The 22,490-nt window shown below is 38.0% G+C and overlaps 1 protein-coding gene across 2 annotated transcripts in view; it reads left to right on the top strand.

Moving 5' to 3' along the window:
* MALT1 (MALT1 paracaspase) overlaps positions 1–22,490 on the top strand; it is a 57,342-nt gene that overhangs the window by 26,257 nt on the left and 8,595 nt on the right. The window contains exons 5-13 of one of the 2 annotated variants that reach the window (XM_059894496.1): positions 48–226; positions 660–756; positions 1,200–1,232; positions 4,381–4,407; positions 6,159–6,191; positions 11,484–11,687; positions 19,462–19,639; positions 20,786–20,860; positions 21,188–21,315. In XM_059894496.1, coding sequence (XP_059750479.1) covers positions 48–226; positions 660–756; positions 1,200–1,232; positions 4,381–4,407; positions 6,159–6,191; positions 11,484–11,687; positions 19,462–19,639; positions 20,786–20,860; positions 21,188–21,315 — 954 coding nt within the window. The remainder of the gene's footprint in view (positions 1–47; positions 227–659; positions 757–1,199; positions 1,233–4,380; positions 4,408–6,158; positions 6,192–11,483; positions 11,688–19,461; positions 19,640–20,785; positions 20,861–21,187; positions 21,316–22,490) is intronic. The other variant, XM_059894497.1, reaches the window with a different exon arrangement.

Consider the following 22,490-nt stretch of genomic DNA (forward strand, 5'->3'; position numbering starts at 1 on the left):
CCTCGAGATTTTATTTACGTTCAGTGATATTTTTCTTTTACTTTAAGGAAGTTTGGATGGCGTCTCTGACTCTAAGTTGCAAATCTGTATTGAACCGAAGTCCCAAAAGCTGATGCCTGGCAGCACGTTGATCCTACAGTGTGTTGCTGTTGGAAGCCCCATTCCTCACTACCAGTGGTTCAGAAATGAATCACCATTAACACATGAGACAAAAAAGCTGTACATGGTAGGAAGTTGGCCTTGGGGATATTTGGGGGGGGGGGGGTTAATATGTAAAATAAATAGGATAATTGAAAATTAGAGTGAATATTAAAATTCATATTCTTTGGGGTGTTTTAATGTTTTCAGTATTTTTTCAAGTTCTTTATTATCTAATATTAATTGATTCTTATATTTGCAAGAGGGCTAGAACGCCAGCCCACACGTAAGTGCTTGTATGAAAAATGTCAAACAGTGTTGCATCAGACTCACCACTGTTAGATTCATTGTATTATTTGCTTGCTAATATATTGACCTAATGCATGGAAATAATCAAGGAATGTCTGAAATGTTAGGATTTGTAGGTTGTAAAAAAAAAAAAAAACAAACGCAAAATAACTTTCTCCAAGCCACTTAAATTAAAATTGAGGAAATGTGTGCATGTTCTGATATTGACACAGGTGCCTTATGTGGATTTGGAGCATCAAGGAACCTATTGGTGTCGTGTGTATAATGATCGAGACAGTCAAAACAGCAAGAAAGTAGAAGTCATCGTAGGTAAGCAGTATCGCTCAGTATTCTGACAAATGGAGCAATATAAAATGAAGTGTTTGAACAGCGGAAATTTCATAATTTTTTTAGTTTTATAGTTTATGTTAAACATTTATGGCAAAAATGTATTCCTTAAAGCTTTAGCTAAAAAAAAAAAAACCTTGACTTAGGGGAAAAAGATTTTTAATAAACCATTTTTTCAAAAAAAATCACAGGCATGTAAAGAAAAGAAAGATTATTAATCAACAATCCCTCTATGAAGTGCATAATTTGGGGGTGTGTTCTAGTTAAGCTTAGTGCATTTAGTTATGTTGTCAGTAGGAGGAGATATTGATGCATATGTTGGTTTGTCAACATATTTCTATGCTATTTATCTCTGTTTGCTTGATGGCTGCCCTTCCTAAGATCATGAATTACAATATATTCACATTTGTTTTCTCTGAAACAAGGAAGAACAGATGAGGCAGTGGAGTGCACTGAAGGTAGTGTAATCCTTTGGTTTGAAACCAAATATCCTGCATGCTGGTTCCTCTTGGGATTGGTGGAGTGCCCTGGTTTACTGAGTGCAGTGATGGAAAAAATACTAGCTATAAGAAAAATATTTGGTAGAAGGATACTGTATCTTAGTCTTTGAGGGTTAATAAATTGCCAGAGACACTATTAAACTGACATTAATTAAAACAACTAATTTTTAATTGATTTTCTATTGCATATAAAAATAAAGTTCCTGGGACTTCCCTGACGGTCCAGTGGTTAAGACTCTGCGCTTCCACTGCAGGGGGTGTAGGTTCAATCCCTGGTGGGGGAACTAAGATGCCATATGCCGCATGGTGCGGCCAAAAAATAAAGCTCCTGTACAGCACCTTATGAATAGTGAACAGTTGCAATTAATTCTTAATGTTAATTATCTTCATAAAATTCGTAAAAATACATGGCTATACTGTCATGGATAGTTGTTTAGATTATTTTATCTATCCTTTAGCCATGGTAAGATGCTTCTCAAATGCAAATGTAATTTCTATAACAGTTTCAGGACAGGAGATTTATTGTTTAACGCATGCTTTAGCAAATGTTAAATATCCTGTTTTTTTGTTTTTTTGGGTTTTTTTAATTTATTTATTTTATTCATTTATGGCTGTGTTGGGTCTTCGTTTCTGTGCGAGGGCTTTCTCTAGTTGCGGCAAGCGGGGGCCACTCTTCATCGCGGTGCGCGGGCCTCTCACTATCGCGGCCTCTCTTGCTGCGGAGCACAGGCTCCAGACGCGCAGGCTCAGTAGTTGTGGCTCACGGGCCCAGTTGCTCCGCGGCATGTGGGATCCTCCCAGACCAGGGCTCGAACCCGTGTCCCCTGCATTGGCAGGCGGATTCTCAACCACTGCACCACCAGAGAAGCCCTAAATATCCTGTTTTAATATAAAATTTATAAGATCCATTTTTTGAAGGTACAAGGCTGAAGATTATATATTATGGTAAAAGTGACATGGTAGATTAAAGAGAACTGAAAGTTATTTTAACATAAACTTTTATCTTGTTTTAATTAACCAAAGCCTTGCACATAAGTTGTAGTGAGTAAATTTTAAAACTTAAGTTACCTTCCCCTAGTGTGATGTCACATTGTTTTGCAAAATTAGGTTTGTGGATAGCAAAGTATTTTTTCAATTTCTGCCTCTTTATTATAAACCCTTAGGCTCTACTTGAGCAAAGTAAAAAAATAATGTTAAATCTTATGTTTCCTGGTTTTCCTGTCCTTCATACTGCTATGGTGTCACTTTGAAATACTACAATTACTGTTTTCATCCCAATCATAGTTGCGGACAGGAATTCTCTGGCATAAAGCAGTTCTAATCCTGTGGTCTATGGGCCCTACATGAGGGAATCTATGTAAAGAAATCCTAACCAACCTCTTCTTCCTTCTCCTTTTTCACCTAATTGCATGATTTTTAAAACCTCCTAACATTGGAGACCTCTAAGAATAAACATAAACTAGCATTGCTGTTCAGCTTCTGGGTAATGCATGTATATTACCACCTTGCTGCTTCTTTACCTGCAAGATTCTTCCTATAATTTTTGCAGTGGCAAACACACTATTAAATAATAACTTTCAGATAAATCTGTTCCAAACACAGATGAAAACCCAACTATGAAACTGCTCCAAAAATTTCAGATGGAAAAGTTACATCCAACTCTTCTTTCTAAAAAAGTCTGCAAAGTTGAAGCATTTTATAGTTGGTGGAGTGGCACATGTTAACAATGTCCCAATATACCATATCTTTTTTTACCTGTAGAACATGATGTGATCTTTTTTATGTGCTTTGTTAAAGATACTTGATCAGGAGAAGGGGTAGGGGATTGAATAGGTGGAGCTCAGGGGAATTTTTTAGGGCAGTGAAAATATTCTATATGGCAGCTGTAGTGGTAAATACATATATGCAGGTTTTAAATCGTTTAGGAGGTCAGAGGAGGGGGATCCCAGGATGGAACACAGAATATGACAAAAGAATCTAAACCTATTGCAAGTGTATGAAGCAACCTCGCTGACTATGGGATGGAAGAACAGGTGCTAACCTAAGTACCTGGGAATGAGTGAACACAGAAGGCAGAAGAAATTGTACATAACCCTGTACTCTAGCTGATACCACTCTGTAGTTGATTTTATATCATAGAAGTTACTGCATAATATTTTATGAATAGTATAGCATTTATAATTTATTGTGAAAGTTAATTTTTATCTTCACACAATTTGTAAAGGAAAAATAGATGGCTATAATGTCATAGGTATTTGCTTAGATGATTTTCCTTCTGTTAGCCAGGCTCTACAGGCTAACAATTCTGAAACCACTATACCTGCAAAAACACATTCCACCAGTGTAACCAGGAGAAAAACATCAGACGTATCCCGATTCACAGACATTCTACAAAATACCTCACCGGTAATCCTCAAAACTGTCAGGGTTATCAAAAACAAGGAAAGTCTGAGAAACTGTCACAACAAAGAGGAACCCAAGGAGACACAAGTAAATGTGATGTGGTGTCCCGAATGGGGTCCTGGAACAAAAAAGAACATTAATGGTTCATTAATTGTGACAAATACGCCTTACTAACAACAGATGTTAAAAATAGGGAAACTAGGTATGGGTGTATGTAGAAACTCTGTAGTATCTTCACGATAGTTCTGTAAATCTTGAACTATTCTAAAATTAAAAGTTTATTCTCAAAAATATCATTGGAGGTTTTTAATTAGTTTCATGAAGTGTATAGTCGAGGCCATAGACAAACATGTCTCTTGATTGTTTTTGTCCAATAATTGGGCAGAATATCTAAAACTTTGATCAAATTAAGAATGAGTCTATTTAGCTTTTTGTCATTTAATGAAAGTAGTAATAGCTCAGGAGTCCTAACTGATGTCCACAACAACATTCTCTCCTCTTCACAATTTGCATGACTTCTCCTTTATGGCATTTTAAAAGTTCTAACCTGATAAGACATTATAACACGATTCAACAGTGCAAAAATCAGCTTCTTTTGTCAGTCTTACTATCTGTGCTAAATTGGCAGATTATTTAAAGGTTATTTAAATCTATTTAAATTATTTAAAGATTATTTAATCTATTTTCTCTTATTTTATTTTAGATGAATTAAATAATCTCGGGCATCCCGGTGAGTAATACAAACATTAAAATGTTAGCTTTAGATATTTAGTTATTGAATACAGTAACTTAAAGATACTGTAGATATTCTCTATCATTGTGAATAACTCTGTATCATAAAAAGGCAGTCAAATGGGGAAATGCACGCTCTTTCATTTGAAAGACAAGAAGCAGCCTTTGAAAGAGTGACAGGCGTAACATCCCTGAACTCACCAGACCCCCGGGTCCTTGTTCAAAGCTGCTCAGTCATTGAACACATCTGAACTAGTTGGGTGGGTGTCTGTAACTGAAGTAAAATGATTGTTGGTGCTATACAGACAAGTAGTTAGTCATTGACCATTAAGAGACTGACAGTGGGCAGGAGTATTTATCATTCTTTGGCCAGTTTTAATCAGAACAGATTTATGAACAAGTTAAGCTAAAGGGAAACCTTACCTGAGATGAAAGGCGTAGTAATAGGACTCCATAAAGACCGAGGACATGAGTCCAGGCTGTGGGCATTCTGAAAGGCACTGATGGAACCTGTGACTATATCTGAAAATAAAACCTCACAGGAGTACGATAAGAAGGTAGTTATATGTATCAGTTAATACATGTAGAGATCCCTCTTATTTCTTGACATGTTATTTCTCATAGTTTTAGCACCATGACTAGTTTGCTTAGTTTTGTGCCCATATTTTGTTAATAAACATCTGTTCTTGTGAGTGATGATTGGGCTGTGCTGGTTACACACAAGCCAGTGAGACAAACCACAATGCCACTGTTACCCGCATGTCATTCCTGCTGTGCCAGCCTCGAGCTCCGGGAAGCCCCTGTGAGACTTGCTTCAAGCACCCGAAACTAAGTGGTGTTGGAGAACCACCCTCATCATGTAGCTAGTTGCTTCTCTTGATCTGGTTAGAAACCCCTTTTCCTAAATTGGTCTGTTATTTCATGCCCTTCAATGAACATTATGAAAAGCTATTTCAGGAACACTTTTGCAAACCAGCATCAATAAGCTTCTAAAATTTTCCTGACCTCCTTTTTCATTATATCGTTACTCCTCAAGAATTAGAAACACCAAAAAATTTAGTTAAAAAGAATTTAATATATTTTTAGTGGACTCCCATAGCATATCTATTATTAAAAATGCATACACCCTGTCTATAGTAAGAGACACATGACTGACTGAACTCCATCTTTCCCTGCATCTCCTTCCTGCATGGTCCTAGAGAGTGGGAGGTATTTCATTTTATGTAGAGTTGATGGCAAAGAGTGTGACCATGGAGTGAGATTTCCTAGCTTGAAAACATTGGGCAAGTGGCTCAGTCTTTCTCTGCCTCAGATTCCTTATTTGTATAATGGAGGTAATAATAGTACATGCCTCATAAGGTGAGGTTATTTAAATCAGTTATATTTACAGCACGTACAGCAGTCCCACGCCATCGTTCAGTAGATGTTAACTTCCTGCCGCTGCTCATTGCCACCACCAACCATTTTCAGATTGTAACTTCTACCTAACATGTTACAGGGTATCACCCCCAGCCGTGGTAACCAGTTACCAGAGACATTCTCCCGCCCGATTCCAACTCTTGTCTGTCTAGGTACATGTTTTTAATCAAGAACCTGAAAACCTTAAAACTCATAAATTAGCTGTTAGAAACCACATTCTGCCCTTCAGTGCTGCTGATGTGATTGTTCATTGTTTCCGTATCTCTCTAACCCCAAAGATGTATCATGGATAACAGCTCCTTATCTTTTTGCATTTTTATCTTTCTATAGATAATAAAGAGCAAACAGTTGACCAACCTTTGGGTGAGTAGAGCTTTAAAATGCTTAGTCAAAATATAATTGTAGCATGTAACTCTTTTATGGGGATCATGAAGGGATTTGAGACTTTTTAAATTGACAACTTTTATAAATATTTGAATAACGTCAAAACCAAATGTGTTATTTTGGATATTTATAAAAGAAATTATAGAATAGGAGACTTTAAAAGATTGTGAATTCAGTTTCAGGGACCAGATCAGCTTCTGTGGAGTGATTTCTGTGTTTGGCAATGTGCAAACAAATATACATACAAACAATAAGAAACATGTATAGGTCACATAAAAGTGAGTAATACTATATCTTGGTGGAGTTAGAGGTTAGGAAAGCGCCAGAGAGGCTGCAATAGCAGCTCTACATGTTGAAGGATGAATAGGAGAGGGGCCTTCCAGACAGAGGGAATGTGAAATCCTAAATAAACTTTGTAGAGAAAGAAAACAGGGTGCCTGTTGTATTTGGGGAGTTGCAGGTAACAAACGATTCTCTAGAACATGAAGAGAAAGAGCCTAGAGAAGCAGGATGAGGCCAGGTCTTTTTGTAGTTGCCCCATTTCTCAGACAAGCCATTGGAAGGAAACTTGATAGAGGGGTGAGATTTGTCCCTCTGAAAGGCCAGTCTAGTATCGGTGTAGAAAATAAACTGGAGGGAGACATTGTTTAGGTTAGGAGAACAATTGAGACTGTTGCAATGGTCTAGATAAGAAATAATGAGAATCTAAACCAGGGTAGTACCAAGACAATGCAGAAGAAGACAGAACAAATTCAGAAGACCTTGAGGTGATGGAATCAGTAAGCTGTTTTCATCACCTCACTATAAGGTATAAAAAGTACAGAGGAATCACCATGCCTGCTCAGATTCTTGCTGGACCACTAGGCAGGTGGTAATACAGCCCACTGAGTTAGAGAATACAGAATCAAAAGCAAGATTCAAAGGATAGATGACCCTCATTTTGGGACCTAACCGGTTTGAGGTATTTGTGTCACGTCTAGACGGAGATAACACAGCAGGCAATTGTGCACGTGGATCTGGAACTCAAAGGAGAGGCCAGGCTCGGAGATACAGTCATGAGCGTCGTCAGCATAGAGGTGGAGGCTGACACCGTGAAGGGCAGCATAACATGGGATCGCTCAGCCCGTGGAGAAAAGGGCACTGACTGGAGAAGGGGGGTGGCCCACACAGTGTTTAACAATTAGAATCAGTTGTCACTGATCGGATAGCATATATAAATTCAGGTTTCTAGATTCTCCTGAAAATGGTAGATTTTGAGTGAGAGCTGTCAGTTGTGGTTAAATAGTGGCTGTCCCTGTAAAAGGGCATCTGCCCCTGTTTTCCTGTCATGTAATATTCTCAGTCTACTTCACTCTCTCCCTCTCTCTCCTCCCCTCCTTCCCCACATGGTCTCACCAGGTAGTTAAGTTTCTTTACATGGTGGCTGAATCCCCAAACCGGAAACTCTCCGGGCTTAAGGTTGAGACCCAGAACTGGCAGAGGGTCACACTACATTATGCTCAGAGAGAACCACAGGGCAGCCCAGATTTGGAGCTGGGGGCAGGGGCCAGGGTGAGGGTGACCACACTGCTTAAAGACAAGGAAGCCATGGTTCCGCAGGGGCTGTCTCTTACCACAGCTGGAAAGGCAGCCTGGATTAGAATATGACTGGTTTTGTCTAAGGAACTTGGACTTTATTTTGTAGGACATAGAAATTAAAAGACCTGATGCATGAAACCAACAAGGACTGTATATCACCCAGTCAAAGTTGATGTTAATACTCAATCGCTGATAGATGGCCAAAGGTTTTTTTATTTAAACACTTATGTAGCACTTAATATGTACCAGGTCCCTTTCCAGTTGCTTATGAATATTAACTCATTTTGGATGAGATGAGTAACACTATTAGAATAATTAGACATGAAATTAATGATGTAACTTGTACCAGTTTTTAAAGAATACATTTCATTAAACTTTGGAAGACGTCTCGGATCATGTAGTTAAAATCTCTTTCTGAAGTTGTTTTATTCTGTTGCTTAATCAACTGGTGTTTGTGTTTCCTTTTTCCAGTGAATGGTTTGTGTTCAAGAAGTTGTGGGTGGCTCTTACAGTAAATGTTTTTCTACAGAAAATTTCTTCCATTTATTTTATCACTTGAAAACCATCATAAGTCGCTTATATAGTTGCTATTTTGAAGTTTTCTTTGATTCCTCACTCTTATCTCCTCAACTTCAAATTTTACTGTTTCTTTCTCTGTCATAGCTCTAAAGTCTGACTTTTCCTTTCCCTTTCTACAACCAATTCCTGGAATGAGACTTGTCATCTCTCATTTCGACCACTGCAGTCTGCTTCTCTATTCTAAATCCACCCCAGTTCACCTATCGTTCAGGAACTGTTTTGCAAGTAGAGTGGGCAAGGTAAGTTCCCTACCCATCATCTTTATTACCATCAAACTCAAAATGCTCCCAGACAGTTTAGGAACTAGCTGTTAAAAATTATCCTTGGGGAAAAGTTTTTGAAGAGTTATGGTCAATTATTGATACACACATTTTAAGCCCCATAGTTCTCAAATTGCTGAACCCTTGCATTCTTTTTTTTTTCCTTTTAATTAATTAGTTTATTTATTTATTTATTTTTGGCTGTGTTGGGTCTTCGTTGCTGTACGCGGGCTTTTCTCTAGTTGCGGTGAGCAGGGGCTACTCTTCATCGCGGTGTGCAGGCTTCTTATTGTCATGGCTTCTCTTGTTGCGGAGCACAGGCTCTAGGTGCGCAGGCTTCAGTAGTTGTGGCACGTGGGCTCAGCAGTTGTGTGGCTTGTGGGCTCTTGAGCTCAGGCTCAGTAGTTGTGGCACACGGGCTTAGTTGCTCCGCGGCATGTGGGATCTTCCTGGGCCAGGGCTCGAACCCGTGTCCCTTGTATTGGCAGGCGGATTCTTAACCACTGTGCCACCAGAGAAGCCCTGAACCCTTGAAATTCTATAAATGATACCAAGTGTTCCTTCCAAACAGATAACAAAACTAGTGAATAAAGAATCGATCTTAGCGAAACAGCCTGTATGGTTAGTTTGACAACTGTTCCCCCCACCAAAAACCCCGGTGATGTTTTTCTATTACATACCTTATAATTGTTTTCTGCCAACAGAAAATTTAAATCTAATATATATCCTAAACTATCATAATATCCCCCCACGAAACCCACGATGCTTTGCATACACTTTACTGCTTGAATCACATTGGGAACCCCATGATTTGGACTGTAATGATGTCAGCCAACGACCACACATTCTCCACCTCCTCTCACTTAGGAGCAGATTGAACTGAGTCCATCAGTGTATTGAGATTGGCTCTGAACTCTGATAGGGTTGATGAGCTCAGAAAAAAATGCTCTGAAATTTTTCTGTGGATTAGCCAGCTAAAGTGTTCCTATATAGTGGGTAAATTGGTATAAGAGTACATTTCTAGTTTATTTAAGAAGAAACTTTAAAAAAAAAGGAAATACAAGTGATCATGTTTTATACTGCCTCCTAATTGAAATCCATCCTGAGTATTCTCAACTTTTTTTTATTGAGTTTTAAAACTAAAGGCAGTTTAGTAGAGGCTTTATGTCTCAATTTACTTATTTATTAAGTAGTCTTGAAAATTGGCCTTTTCTTTGGAATAGAAGAAGAGATTATCATTTGTACAGGACTTGAAGTGACTTTTATTGAGTTAGAAATGTGGCTTAAGTATCATTTCATTTTTTTCAAAAATGTGTATACTCATAAGAATAGGCAATTAGCAAGAAATCTCTGAAAATGTGAATGTAGAACAAAGATACCATGACAAGGGGAATTCCCTGGCCGTCCAGCGGTTAGGACTCGACGCTTTCACTGCCGAGGGCCTGGGTTCAATCCCTGGTTGCACAAGCCATGCAGCGAGGCCAAAGAAAAAAAAAAAGATACCATGACAGAAGTATTGAGGATTTTCACAAAGTGGGGTATTCTGCCACTTTGAGAGAGTCACATTCTTTTAGTTGGTGCTAGTTTTTCTCCAGACCTTGTTTAACCCTAGACTTACGTGCTCTGTGGAAAGAAGAAATTCCACCAAAGAGATTTTTGGTGACATTTAATCATCTTAACGATTTGAAGCATCTGAAATTAGATTACATATTGTAGCCATCAAGTCAGCAATGTGATTATTTGTGCCTGTTTCAATTGCACAGGAGTGGTATCCATATTAATTTATAAATAAGCTACTTAGCAGCACTTTGTGACAAAGGCTGGTCGCCAAGTCCTGGCCAGCGTCAGGCTGGGACTGCCACGTGCTCCTCTTACACCTTCTCTGCTGCTCTCTGGTGTCTCCATCATGGATTTAGACTGTAACGTGTTGCACACACCCCACTGCCAACCCTCGAGAAAAACATCATGACAGGTTCCTGTGGTCATGGCACAGTCTCAAGTCTTTAACCTTTAACCCCACCCGCGACTAGCAGAAGTACAATTCTGAAGACCTCTTATGCACTAAGCTATGCTCAGCCTTCCACAACTCTTCTGGACAAGCTATATACCAGATAAAGCCAGCTGGTACTTTTAAAGGCACAGGTGTGGATCTTTTTGCCCCTTACAAACAGAAGAACTTTTTGTATGAGACCACGTCTTTGAGCAAAGCCTCAGTTCACTAAGGTCACAGATTAAACTGCTAAGATATTCATACAAAAAGTCTTCATGCAGCCCTGAGGTAGCCGCATCTCACCCAAACAGGAAATTTTTTTTCAAGAAGCTAATGGGAGACAGTACATCAACTGCAAATTTTAAAATACAGTGTTTGTTAAACTCCTGCTTTTCCCTCCTCTTTGGTATTTCCCCTTACCTGCTCTGATGGGAAATCTTCCTGTCCCTCTTTTTGGTATTTCTTTTGTTTCTAGCCTGTTCCATTGTCAGCAAAACAGAACCTAATTTGATGGGAACCCAATTCCAAACATTCTTTGTTTAAATTTGCTCTAAGAGTCTATATTGAATATTCTTTCCTTCTGTTGTCAATCAGTAAAAGTATTACTTTAATATTAGTTACTATTATGCTTCATATACAGCTAATATCCTTTGCCTGGTTCTCAAAAGCATCAATTAATTTCAGGTGTTTGATTCATCAGCCTCTGTATTCCTCAGTAGAGTTTATTGGTCTGCTATGTAAAGTGATCACTCTAAAATGAAGTTAAATAATGAAATCTTATTTGTAAAGCATTTTATTAGGTTTTATTTTAACTTTTATATCCTTTAAATTTCTCCCCCTCTCCCCCTTTTTTTTTTTAAATAGCAAAGGACAAGGTTGCTCTTTTGATAGGAAATATGAATTACTGGGAGCACCCCAAGCTTAAAGCTCCTTTGGTGGATGTGTATGAATTGACCAACTTGTTAAGACAGCTAGATTTCAAAGTCGTTTCACTGCTGGATCTTACTGAATATGAGATGCGTAACGCCGTGGACGAATTTTTACTGCTTTTAGACAAAGGAGTCTATGGTAAGATATTTATCATCTTTGCTTTTATAATTATCCACTGTTTTTCTTGTATAAGTTAGGTTAAGAGTTAAAAAACAGAGAAAGGCATGGTAAATGGATTGTTGAAAAGTTTTATTCTTGTAATAAAAGATGGATTTTGATCTTCATTCCATAGTTCCATATGACTAATTAGCTTGATGTCTTTACTTTCATGTGTCAAAACAATGTTGTTCTTATTAGAATTCTTACCTATCTTACGTGATTTTGTTTTATTGACTACGAGAGCTACAGTATAGTAAAATTCAATGACCAAATAGCAAATTGTATATTCATATATGTAAAATATTACTGTGTGTGTGTGTGTGTGTGTGTGTGTGCGTGTGTGTTTAGGGTACAAAATGCTGTAACCGAATGAACATTTCACGTTTGTTTCCTTTTTCTAACTATTGCATAGTATTTTCAGGTCTTTTAGTGGGAACTACAATAGAATTTAACAAGAAAATGTTGGTGAGTGAGACATATGAAAACAATCAGTAAACTAAAGTTTTATGCAGATACAGTTAAAGATGGACCTCCACAAAAATTCTAACAGTAAATTTTTAATGGTTTTTCTCATTCTTTTAAATATGTTAAGAACACTACATATATGTCAGTGATTCTTTAAAGAGAGAATATGCTGTCAGTAGTAAGCAATTTCTTTGGTAATTTCGTTCTTTTAGTGGGCATAACCACAAGCGTGGAACGGCCAAATGTTGTGCTGTGAGCCATGTTTCTCAGAGTTATTCTCACCACGATGTTGTGTAATAACATTCAACTGCCAGGAAAGTGACATTTCCAGGCCTGTTGTCAGGATGCCACCGATAAACAAAGCGTCGATTTGGCTTCTGTATCTTTCCAATTATTTTACTTCAATAATTTCTAAATTTAGCCTTTTTACTTCTAATTAGATTCATATGATGAGGCAAGCTTGGTACAATTGCTAAAGGTTCTCAAAGTAGAATTTTTAATGGAAGAAAAAATTTTTTTCAAGATTTAACACATTACTGTATATGGGATGAGGGAAAGTCTTAAAATCGTACTAAATAAGTTTTAAATGAGTTTCTTCTTAAGTAATAAGGATTACAGTTGTTAGGCAAGTGAATCAACAAATTAAATCTCTCAGATTTGGGAATTCAACTATTATGCTGATGTTTTGATAACATAATCTTGTTTATGAGCATATAAAGTGATGAATCTGGGTGAATCCCTTCATTTTTCTTATGAAAATGTGGTACAACATACAATACTAATGTGCCTTTGTGGTAGTTGGTTTATATTTTTAGTCTCTAATAAGGTGGTTGGTTGATTATTTTTATATTACATAATTTATCTCCATTTTTAAGTGCATAGATGGCTTAAACAGGAAAAGGCTTCTAAAACTTCCCCAAAAGTAAGGAGGTAGAAGGAAAAAATATTTACCGATTTAGGTTTTGGGATTGGTGAAGTATTTTAAGAGTGAGGGAATTATATGAAGAATTATGTACTTGATTATTTATTCTCATTTCTTATTGACATTATCACCTTGGCTTTAAGTCCTTTGTTTGGCTTTTTAAATCAAAACTTGTAATTGCCCCTGCAAGCTTGAGAACCAGAAATATTTAAAGTTGTGGCAAGAAGAGTTCAGCTTATGCTGAAGCTTTGCCCCAGTATGAAAACCTCAACTTGGAATATGGAATAAATAGGTATATTAAAGCAAAATGGCAGCTTAAGAAAGCCAGAAAAGATGTTTAAATACTACTGATTCATGTCTTAACAGGGTGGCTGCATTATATTTTGAAGTATTGTGAATATCCCAAACATCAGACACATCTACTTTCAATGTAAGTGTGGTAGAGGCCTGAGGGCGTAGGCATTCCCCTGGACTGTGCCCTGTGTCCAGCTGACAGCCCCGGGGGCCCAGGAGTACTTTGGGGGTAGGGGAGGCCGAGGCAGAGTCATAGGAATTTCACATTAGATGTGGGAAACACAGGCATTCAAGTTTATGCCCTTTTGTATTATAGTGCCCTTGGGTTCATGAGAGAAATAAAAATTAACAGAAAATAAGTAACTCAATTTTTAAACATATATAAACATTAAAAACACAATCTAAGAACAGGAATAACTGACTTAAATACTACATGTCCTTCATGTCCTTGAAGATAAATAAGGATAAAGATTTCAGTTGTATAGATAAACTAGGATGGAGAGTAACTACATATTTGGCTTGATATCCACCCTACCTAACACCTTTTTACATTCATCACTTGCTGAGGCTGAGATGTGCTTTGACAGAAAACAAGATTAAAGGAGTCCCCTAGAGTCTGTCATACAGAGTGAAGTAAGTCAGAAAGAGAAAAACAAATACCGTATGCTAACACGTATATCGGGAATCTAAAAAAAAAAAAAAAAAAAGAGAATGGTTCTGACAAACCTAGGGGCAGGACAGGAATAAAGACGCAGACGTAGAGAATGGACTTGAGGATACGGGGAGGAGGAAGGGTAAGCTGGGACGAAGTGAGAGAGTGGCATGGACATATATACACTACCAAATGTAAAATAGATAGCTAGTGGGAAGCAGCCACATAGCACAGGGAGATCAGCTCGGTGCTTTGTGACCACCTAGAGGGGTGGGATAGGGAGGGTGGGAGGGAGGGAGATGCAAGAGGGAAGAGATATGGGAACATATTGTATGTGTATAACTGATTCACTTTGTTATAAAGCAGAAGCTAACACACCATTGTAAAGCAATTATACTCCAATAAAGATGTTTTAAAAAATAAATAAATAAAATACAATGCTAATGTCAAACCTGAAAAAAAAAAAAGATTAAAGGAGTCTGGTCAGAATAAGGCCAAAGCCTCTTCACTCCAGAGGAATCATTCACGTCAGTGTAGCTCAGTGGTTAAGCAACGGACCTGAGAGTAACCAACCCCAGGCTCAGCGCTCTGGCTTTTCTGCTTCCTAGCTGTGTGACTATGAGCAAGTTATTTCACTTTTCTAAGCCAAAACGGACTTATAAAATGGATAGACTAAATTAATGAAGTTGTTACAGAATAAGTAAGATAAAATAATCATCCCTGTGTCTGGCACACTAAAAGCGCTCAAAATACTGTAGCTATTGTTGTCACAATTTCCTGAATTCAGATTTTCCTTCCCCGATAGATGGGGGATTTGGACAACATTCCACTTCAGGCCTCAATAGAGAAACCCAGCTTTCATCTGTTATTATGTATTACAGTTCAGTCTAAGGTTTCATTTGAAAAAAAAGAAGGGGTTTTTAAAGTGATAGTGTGGTAAAGTGATGAAAACCAGCACACTAACATTTTATATTTTCTGAGAGTAAAGTTAACTAGAAAGCCAGCAGTAGATTATAAAGAGACAGTATAACAGCGCAGCAGTTACACTGGCTGGCATCCCACTTCCGAGTCTATCACTTATTAGTCAGTGTGAATGTGGGTGAGCTATTAAACCTCCCGGTGTCTCAGCTTTTACATCTGTAAGAGGGGGATGATAACGTTGGCTACCTTATTATGGGATATGTGTTGTGAGGATTATGAGATAATAAAAGTAAAGGGCTTTCTTCCAACAGTGCCTGGCGTGTAGAAAGAGCTATGTAGGTCGATGGCGGCAGCGGTGGTGGTCATGGTGGTGCACGTTCTAATCAGAGCCCTGTGCCAGGTGCACTGCAGCTCAACTCAAGTGGGAAAATCTTCCATTTAAACAATTATTTTCTCTCTAGACAAAAATAAATATCTGTGACAGACTATATTCTTAGAAATCATATTCCCAAGAAATAAAATTCCCAAAAGATCTAATTTATAAGATTGTATTTTTAACCACATTGAATTCTTTGACATTTTAAAAGAGATCTGTTTTGTCCTTCTATCCTTGAGTAACGAGGGTGGTTAATTAAACGTACAAGTAGTACTAGAGATGGAATTTTTAAAATACAGTGATTTGGTCTAGTTATTTAACATAAAAATGCTTAATCTCTAGTATAACTTCTATGTAGACTTTGATACAAAATTCTTATTACACTTTTCATGAATTATTCTGCAGTGGAGAAAAGGTATTTTGTTGTCAGTGCCTTAATATCCATGATCGCGGAGCTGGGCATACAGCTCTGAAACATTGGACCACACACTTAGCTTTTCCTGGATGATGGAGGCTAAACCTTCCCTTGAAGTTGCTTCTTCTCCAAGTCAAGTCTTGCTTGAGCCAGAATGTTTTAAGTGATACAATAGGAGCAATACCCATGCTTTCTGGTTGGCTGTCTCTTAATGGTATCAGTTGTAGAAATGGTACCATTTCTACTGAAAGTCAGACTCTTTCTAGAAAGGTCTCCAGATCTACCTCTGCCCTGACCAGTTTGCATTGTTAATTTAATGCAGTCAAGAAGTAATTACTGAGTTCCTGTTATGTCCCTAGCCCAGATAAGGAGTATGCTGGGTGTTGAGGGAGATACAGAAAATAAAGAACATGATCTATACTCCAAGAAAATTACGGGACTTCCCTGGTGGTCCAGTGGTTAAGACTCCGAGCTTCCAATGCGGGGGGGCGTGGGTTTGATCCCTGGTGGGAGAACTGAGATCCCACATGCCACGTGGCCCGACCAAAAAAAGGAAAGAAAATTATAAGTCCCTTAATATAATGGGAGAGGGAGAAGACTGTAAATGGAATCCAAACACCTATCAGCTACATGATTTTAAACAAATAGTTTAATCTTTTAAAATGGGATTTCCTCACCTATTAAATAGGTCATTTAAAGATTGTTATATGGGTTTAAATCAGATCATGTATATGAAGTTGCTTTGAAAACCATGAAAATGCTACGCAAATATAAAATTCCTGTTTTTATTACGATTACTTTTATCAGAGAAACTATATCTACGTAGAACCGTAAAATGTCAATAAAGCAAATACTGGATATGACTTTAAGTGTCAAGAGTGCTGCTGTAGGATTTCCCAGCAGGGTGAGGCTGAAGTGTGTTAGAAAACTAGAGACCAGGTGATAAGTTGCCGAGGGTTCTGAACCTGAGATAAGCCTGGAGCCTTGGTGAAGATTTGGGTAGATGGAAAGGAGATCATGACCTGAGCAGGGTCATGGAGGTTACAAATAAGCACGTCTTGCTCTGGAAGCAGGAAAGAGAGAGCAGAGTCAGATTTTGAATACCTGACAGAGTATAAATTTTACTCTTTTAAAGTATACAATTCAGTGGGTTTTAGTATATGCACAAAGTTGTGCAGTCACCTAATTCCAGAACATTTTCATCACCCCCCAAAATAACCCCATATCCATTAGCGGTCACACCTCAATCCTCCATACCCCAAACTCCTGGCAACAACAAATCAACTTTCTGTCTCTGGATTTGTTTATTGAGGACATTTCATATAAATGGAATCGCTCCATGTGCGTCCTTTTGTGTCTGGCTTCTTTCACTTAGTACAGTGTAGTTAAGGTTCTTCTGTGGTAGTGTTACTTTTATGGCTAATGAGTCATCCATTGTGTGGATATAGAACATTTTATTTGTCCATTCATCAGCAGATTGGCATTTAGGTGTTTTCCAGTTTTTGGATATTATGAATAGCGCTGCTATGAACATTCGTGTGCATATTCTTGTGTGGACACTTGTTTTCAGTTCTCCTGGATATTTCCCTTGGTGTGGAATTGCTGGGTCATATAATTCTGAGTTTTGTTTTTTTGACGAACTGCCTAACTCCAAAGTGCCTGCACTATTGTATATTCCTGCCGGAAATAAACGAGGTTTCCCATTTCTCTACATCCTTGTCAGCATTTGTTACTGCCTTTTTGATTATAGCCATGCTACTAAGTGTGAGATGGTATCTCATTGTTTTGTTTTGCATGGTTAATGATGTTGGGCATCTTTTCATGTGCTTATTTGCCATTTGTATATTGTCTTTGGAGAAATGTTTATTCAAATCCTTTGCCCGTTTTAAAATTGGATTGTCTTTTTATTGTTGAATTGAAGAGGTCTTTATATATTCTGGATACAAAGTGTCCTTATAGATACAGGATTCGTCCTTACAAATATATATGTCCTTATAGAAAGATAAGTATTTTCTCCCATTCTGTGGGTTGTCTTTTCACTTACTTGATCTTCACGGCTTAGTGAATTAAACCCACTCCCTTTGTCGTGATTTTCAAAATGCTATCTGTGCACTCTTACTTTCATTTCCAGCGATCATTTAATTCCTTGCCAGGCTAGTCTCCTTTCCATTAGCTGTCATTCCAGGCCCAAGCTTTGTTTCGGTGCATCCTGCCTGTAACGCACCTTGCTTTCTCTCTGCCTTTCCAGATCGTACCCTTTCTCTCAAGACCGTCCGTTATTGCTTCACCTTACACTGATATTCCTCTCTGCACTTTATTCATTTCATACAGGGTTGCCCTCCTCACATGATATATGGTATTTAATTAGATGCCGACTTTTCTTTAACTAATAACATGAGCATGCCTGAATGAATTGCAAGCCCCTCAGGGCCAGGAACTGTCTTCATTTCTTTTTCATTGTCCTCACTGCCTACATGATAATAATCAGGGCTCACTTGAGGTAGAATAAACCCACACTGAATATATGGGTGTGCCCATTTTGTCCTTTTTTACCCAAAGTGATACATATGAAAGACCCATTTTTCTCATTTAAATAGGAGTTCAAGAAAAGTAGGCAACCTGGATCCTGCCCTCTAGGGCCAAAGGAAGCAAGTTTTCTTGGCCGTTTAAAGCCACATTCTTGCTAGGGGTTAGGGCTGCAACTACAAAGAGTTAGGGAACAAAAAAAAAAGCTATCTAAATGCTTTTTACTGTTCACTAAGGAAGCACATACTGATATTTTTGTTGTTGCTGTTTTTGGTTTGGTTTTGTTTTTACAACCAAAACAAACTTCTCTTCAAGAAGATGTTTAGAGTTGTTTGGTACAGTTTTTATCGTATCATTTCTCAGTAAAAAGAAAATGACTCATCTTTTTTTTGGGGGGGGGTGGTGGTTGGGGGGTGCCTCACTGCACAGCTTGCGGGATCTTATTTCCCCGATCTGAAGCCGCGCCCCCTGCAGTGGAAGCGCAGTCTTAACCACTGGACCACCAGGGAAGTCCCATGACTCATCTATTGAACACTAAAACTAACCCAAATTTTAGATCATTTAATTCAACAGACCATAGGTGGAATATTAATGATATTTCTATCTCATAATGAAAATAAATAACAATCCATAAAATGAGCTTTCTCTGCTTAGAAAAAGCTACATTTATATTTCTATAACTCTTACTAATATTGTAAGGAAATGCTATGGAATTGCATATACTTGACACTGTAGTGGCTGTTCATCTGAGTTGTGTTTATTCCTTCATCCATTAAATACTGTACTCCTGCTGTGTGCCAGGAATGCACAGATAAATGTAAGACTGCCCTGCCCTGAAGAAGTTTCTGGTTTCACAGAGGAGACAGATGAGTCAGCAAAGAAGTCCTTAGCCTTTTTGTGTATTTTAACATCATGAGATAAAACTGCATTCCATATGATACCATTGGTTACAAATGTATTACCTTTATGAATTAAAATACACTTCTGGATAGCATCTTGATGTTGGTTGAAAATTCAGTACTTAAATGAAAACTGTTGTCAAAATAATTTAATACAAATTCAGTTAACACTGAGTTGTGTTTATAGTTGCACATCTCTTAAATAAGCATGCATTAACGTCTTTTTTTTCTTAAAGAGCGCTACATGTTCAGAGTGCAATTTCTCTTTTTTCTTGCTTTTCAGGACTATTATATTATGCAGGACACGGTTATGAAAACTTCGGGAACAGCTTTATGGTCCCTGTTGATGCACCAAATCCATATAGGTCTGAAAATTGCCTGTGTGTACAAAATATACTGAAATTGATGCAAGAAAAAGAAACCGGACTCAATGTGTTCCTGTTGGACATGTGCAGGAAAAGGTAAACTGTCCATTCTTTATATACTGAAGCGTGTTAGTCAGTTAAATATCAACCTTGACAAGTTAAATCTAAAGGCAAACCTGTGCATGGTAGGAATCACTTAAGTTTGTGACTTTTAGGTTATAGACTGAAACTGATGAAGAAGAAAACTAGAGGAAAATATATTTTCTGTGTGTGTTTTACTTTTTCCTGTCTGCTCTAGAACAAAAGTGAAGAACAAAAGGGCATGGGTATTTTCTCATAATAGAAAAGATACAGGGACTTCCCTGGTGGCGCAGTGGTTAAGAATCCGCCTGCCAGTGCAGGGGACACGGGTTCCAGCCCAGGTCCGGGAAGATCCCACATGCCACGGAGCAACTAAGCCCCTGCACCACAACTACTGAGCCTGCGCTCTAGAGCCCGTGAGCCACAACTACTGAGCCTGTGTGCCATAACTACTGAAGCTCGCGGGCCTAGAGCCCGTGCTGCGCAACAAGAGAAGCCACCGCAATGAGAAGTCCGCGCACCACAATGAAGAGTAGCTCCCGCTCGCCACCAACTAGAGAAAGCCCGAGTGCAGCAACGAAGACCCAATGCAGCCAAAAATAAATAATATAAATAAAAATTAAAATTAAAAAAAAAAAGAAAGAAAACATACAGCTCTTCAGCCTCCCTTTAGAACGTTTCTAACAATCCCTGCAGCTGTTCCTCCAGGAATTAGCAGAGACACCATGCATGGAGTGAGGGCCTCTAGTTAGTCGTGGTATTGCAGACAGAGAAAGTTTAACTGAAGCAGATGTTTGAAGATTTGGATCCCATTTGTCTGCCATTGTGTTACTAAGGAGTGGAGCCAATGATGATTCTACTCAGATTTAGTGTTTTGCTTGCTCAGCTTTTACCAATCAAAATCCAATGCCCGAATTCAAACGTAACTCCAGTTTTAAAGCTAACAAGAAAAAAGGTGTGAGGCTCTGCCGTCTCAGTAGTTTAGGAGCCCTGGATTACTTTTGGTAAATATGTAGCTAATAAGATAAAAGAATTTGAACCTATAATTTTAAGTTATGGGTAATAGGATAGTATCATGTTTATTATTTATGTTCTTTTAAGAATGCTGTTTTAACTTTTCATATTTGTATCTGTCCTTCTCCTCTCCTGCCTTTTAAATAGAAATGACTACGATGATACCATCCCAATCTTGGATGCACTAAAAGTCACTGCCAATATTGTGTTTGGATATGCCACGTAAGAAACTTTTATGTTTATGTTGAGGATTCCTTCATTCTTTGATGACTTCTTTTTGATTGTAGACTAGAAGCCTAGAAATATCCATAGCCATCTAGGCATAAATTTGCCTCGATATTCTTGATAGAAATTTTTAAATAATTGACTTCAACACTTCATAGCTTGGCATCTTCTTTTTACTAAGCACCAAAGCATTTAGTTCTTGCTTAAAGATGAACTCTTTAACTGGGATGCCACGTGAGAGGCAGGGGAGTGCTTGAGGCTCATCAGTTTTTGCAGAAGCCTCATGCGGCAAGTGTTTGCTGTTTTAAAAATGTCTTTTTTCAGGTGTCAAGGAGCAGAAGCCTTTGAAATACAGCATTCTGGGTTGGCAAATGGAATCTTCATGAAATTTTTAAAAGATAGATTATTAGAAGAAAAGAAAATAACTGTGTTACTGGATGAAGTTGCAGAAGGTAAAATAAAAACTAAAGAGAAAGCTACTCAGGGTTCTCTGTTGGGTCATTATTTTATTCCTGTTGTTACTGTGCGGATTTGGAATTAGTATTTATCTCATAAGACAATTTTTTTTATACAATGTTCACAATATAATGTTTTTTATAGAATGTTCACAGCTACATGCATCTGTGCAGTATTACTTGAACTACAAGTCTGACCCCAGACATGGTTGTGAAATAAATGAAGTTTAATCCTCAGAGCTCTTTACCTTGTTTCTATGCTTAGTGCCTGATGCTGCCCAGGCTGCTTATTTGCAAAAAAAAAAAAAAAAAAAAAATTGTCTAATGAGCATCCTCTTTCAGGATCAGACAGATAAACTTTACAGAAATGCTGAGACCCTATCGGGAAAAGCTGGGTTCTTTTTTTTTTTTTTTTTTCTTGATGAACTTAGTAGTTTTAAAATTCTGCTTTAAGGACAGGATCCTAGAGGTCTAACACTATGTCTTCCATTCCCTTCTGTTGCTTCCTTCCCTGCCTGGCATAATGCTGTGCTCGTGTCAGGTGCTGAATAAGCACATGTGACAGCCGTAGATTGACATGTGTTTTTTGAAATGCCATTTTACAAGTCATATCAGAAAGAAGGCAGTTCTTTTGCAAACTGGCTCACTAGCAAATGGAGTTTCATGGATGTTCCAAAGATGGCAGCTTGAGTGTATGGTATCTGAGTGTTTCACGACCTGCTGTTAATCACATTCGTTTATTTTCATGTTTTTGTCGGTGTAGATCCCTTAGCTGGATCACTTAACTACTTTCCCCTTTAATGTAGACAGTCAGAGCTTTGGCCCTCCTTCTTCAACCAAAGAAGTTCTGCTTTTATCTGTTTTACATATTATGTGGGCTTCTATTTAAGTTCTCATTTGAAGACAAAGTTCTGGTGCTTAAAAAAAAAAAAGCCTTTGGAGTATGTCAGTTATTTTCAAAGTGAGATCTGTGAAGGTGCTTCAGAGACTCTAAAATGTTTTATTCTAATTTTAGTCTTTAAGATATATTAACTATCTTAAAACTTGGTAAAAAGCACCAGTTCACCCACATATGATATATACTTTGTTGTTATGGCAATGAATGGCATCCCAGTATGTGCTATGAGTTTATATTTGAACTTCTGGATTATATCTTTATTTTATTATATATT

This window comes from Balaenoptera ricei, chromosome 14 (genome assembly GCF_028023285.1).
Source record: "Balaenoptera ricei isolate mBalRic1 chromosome 14, mBalRic1.hap2, whole genome shotgun sequence".
Lineage (NCBI taxonomy): Eukaryota > Metazoa > Chordata > Mammalia > Artiodactyla > Balaenopteridae > Balaenoptera > Balaenoptera ricei.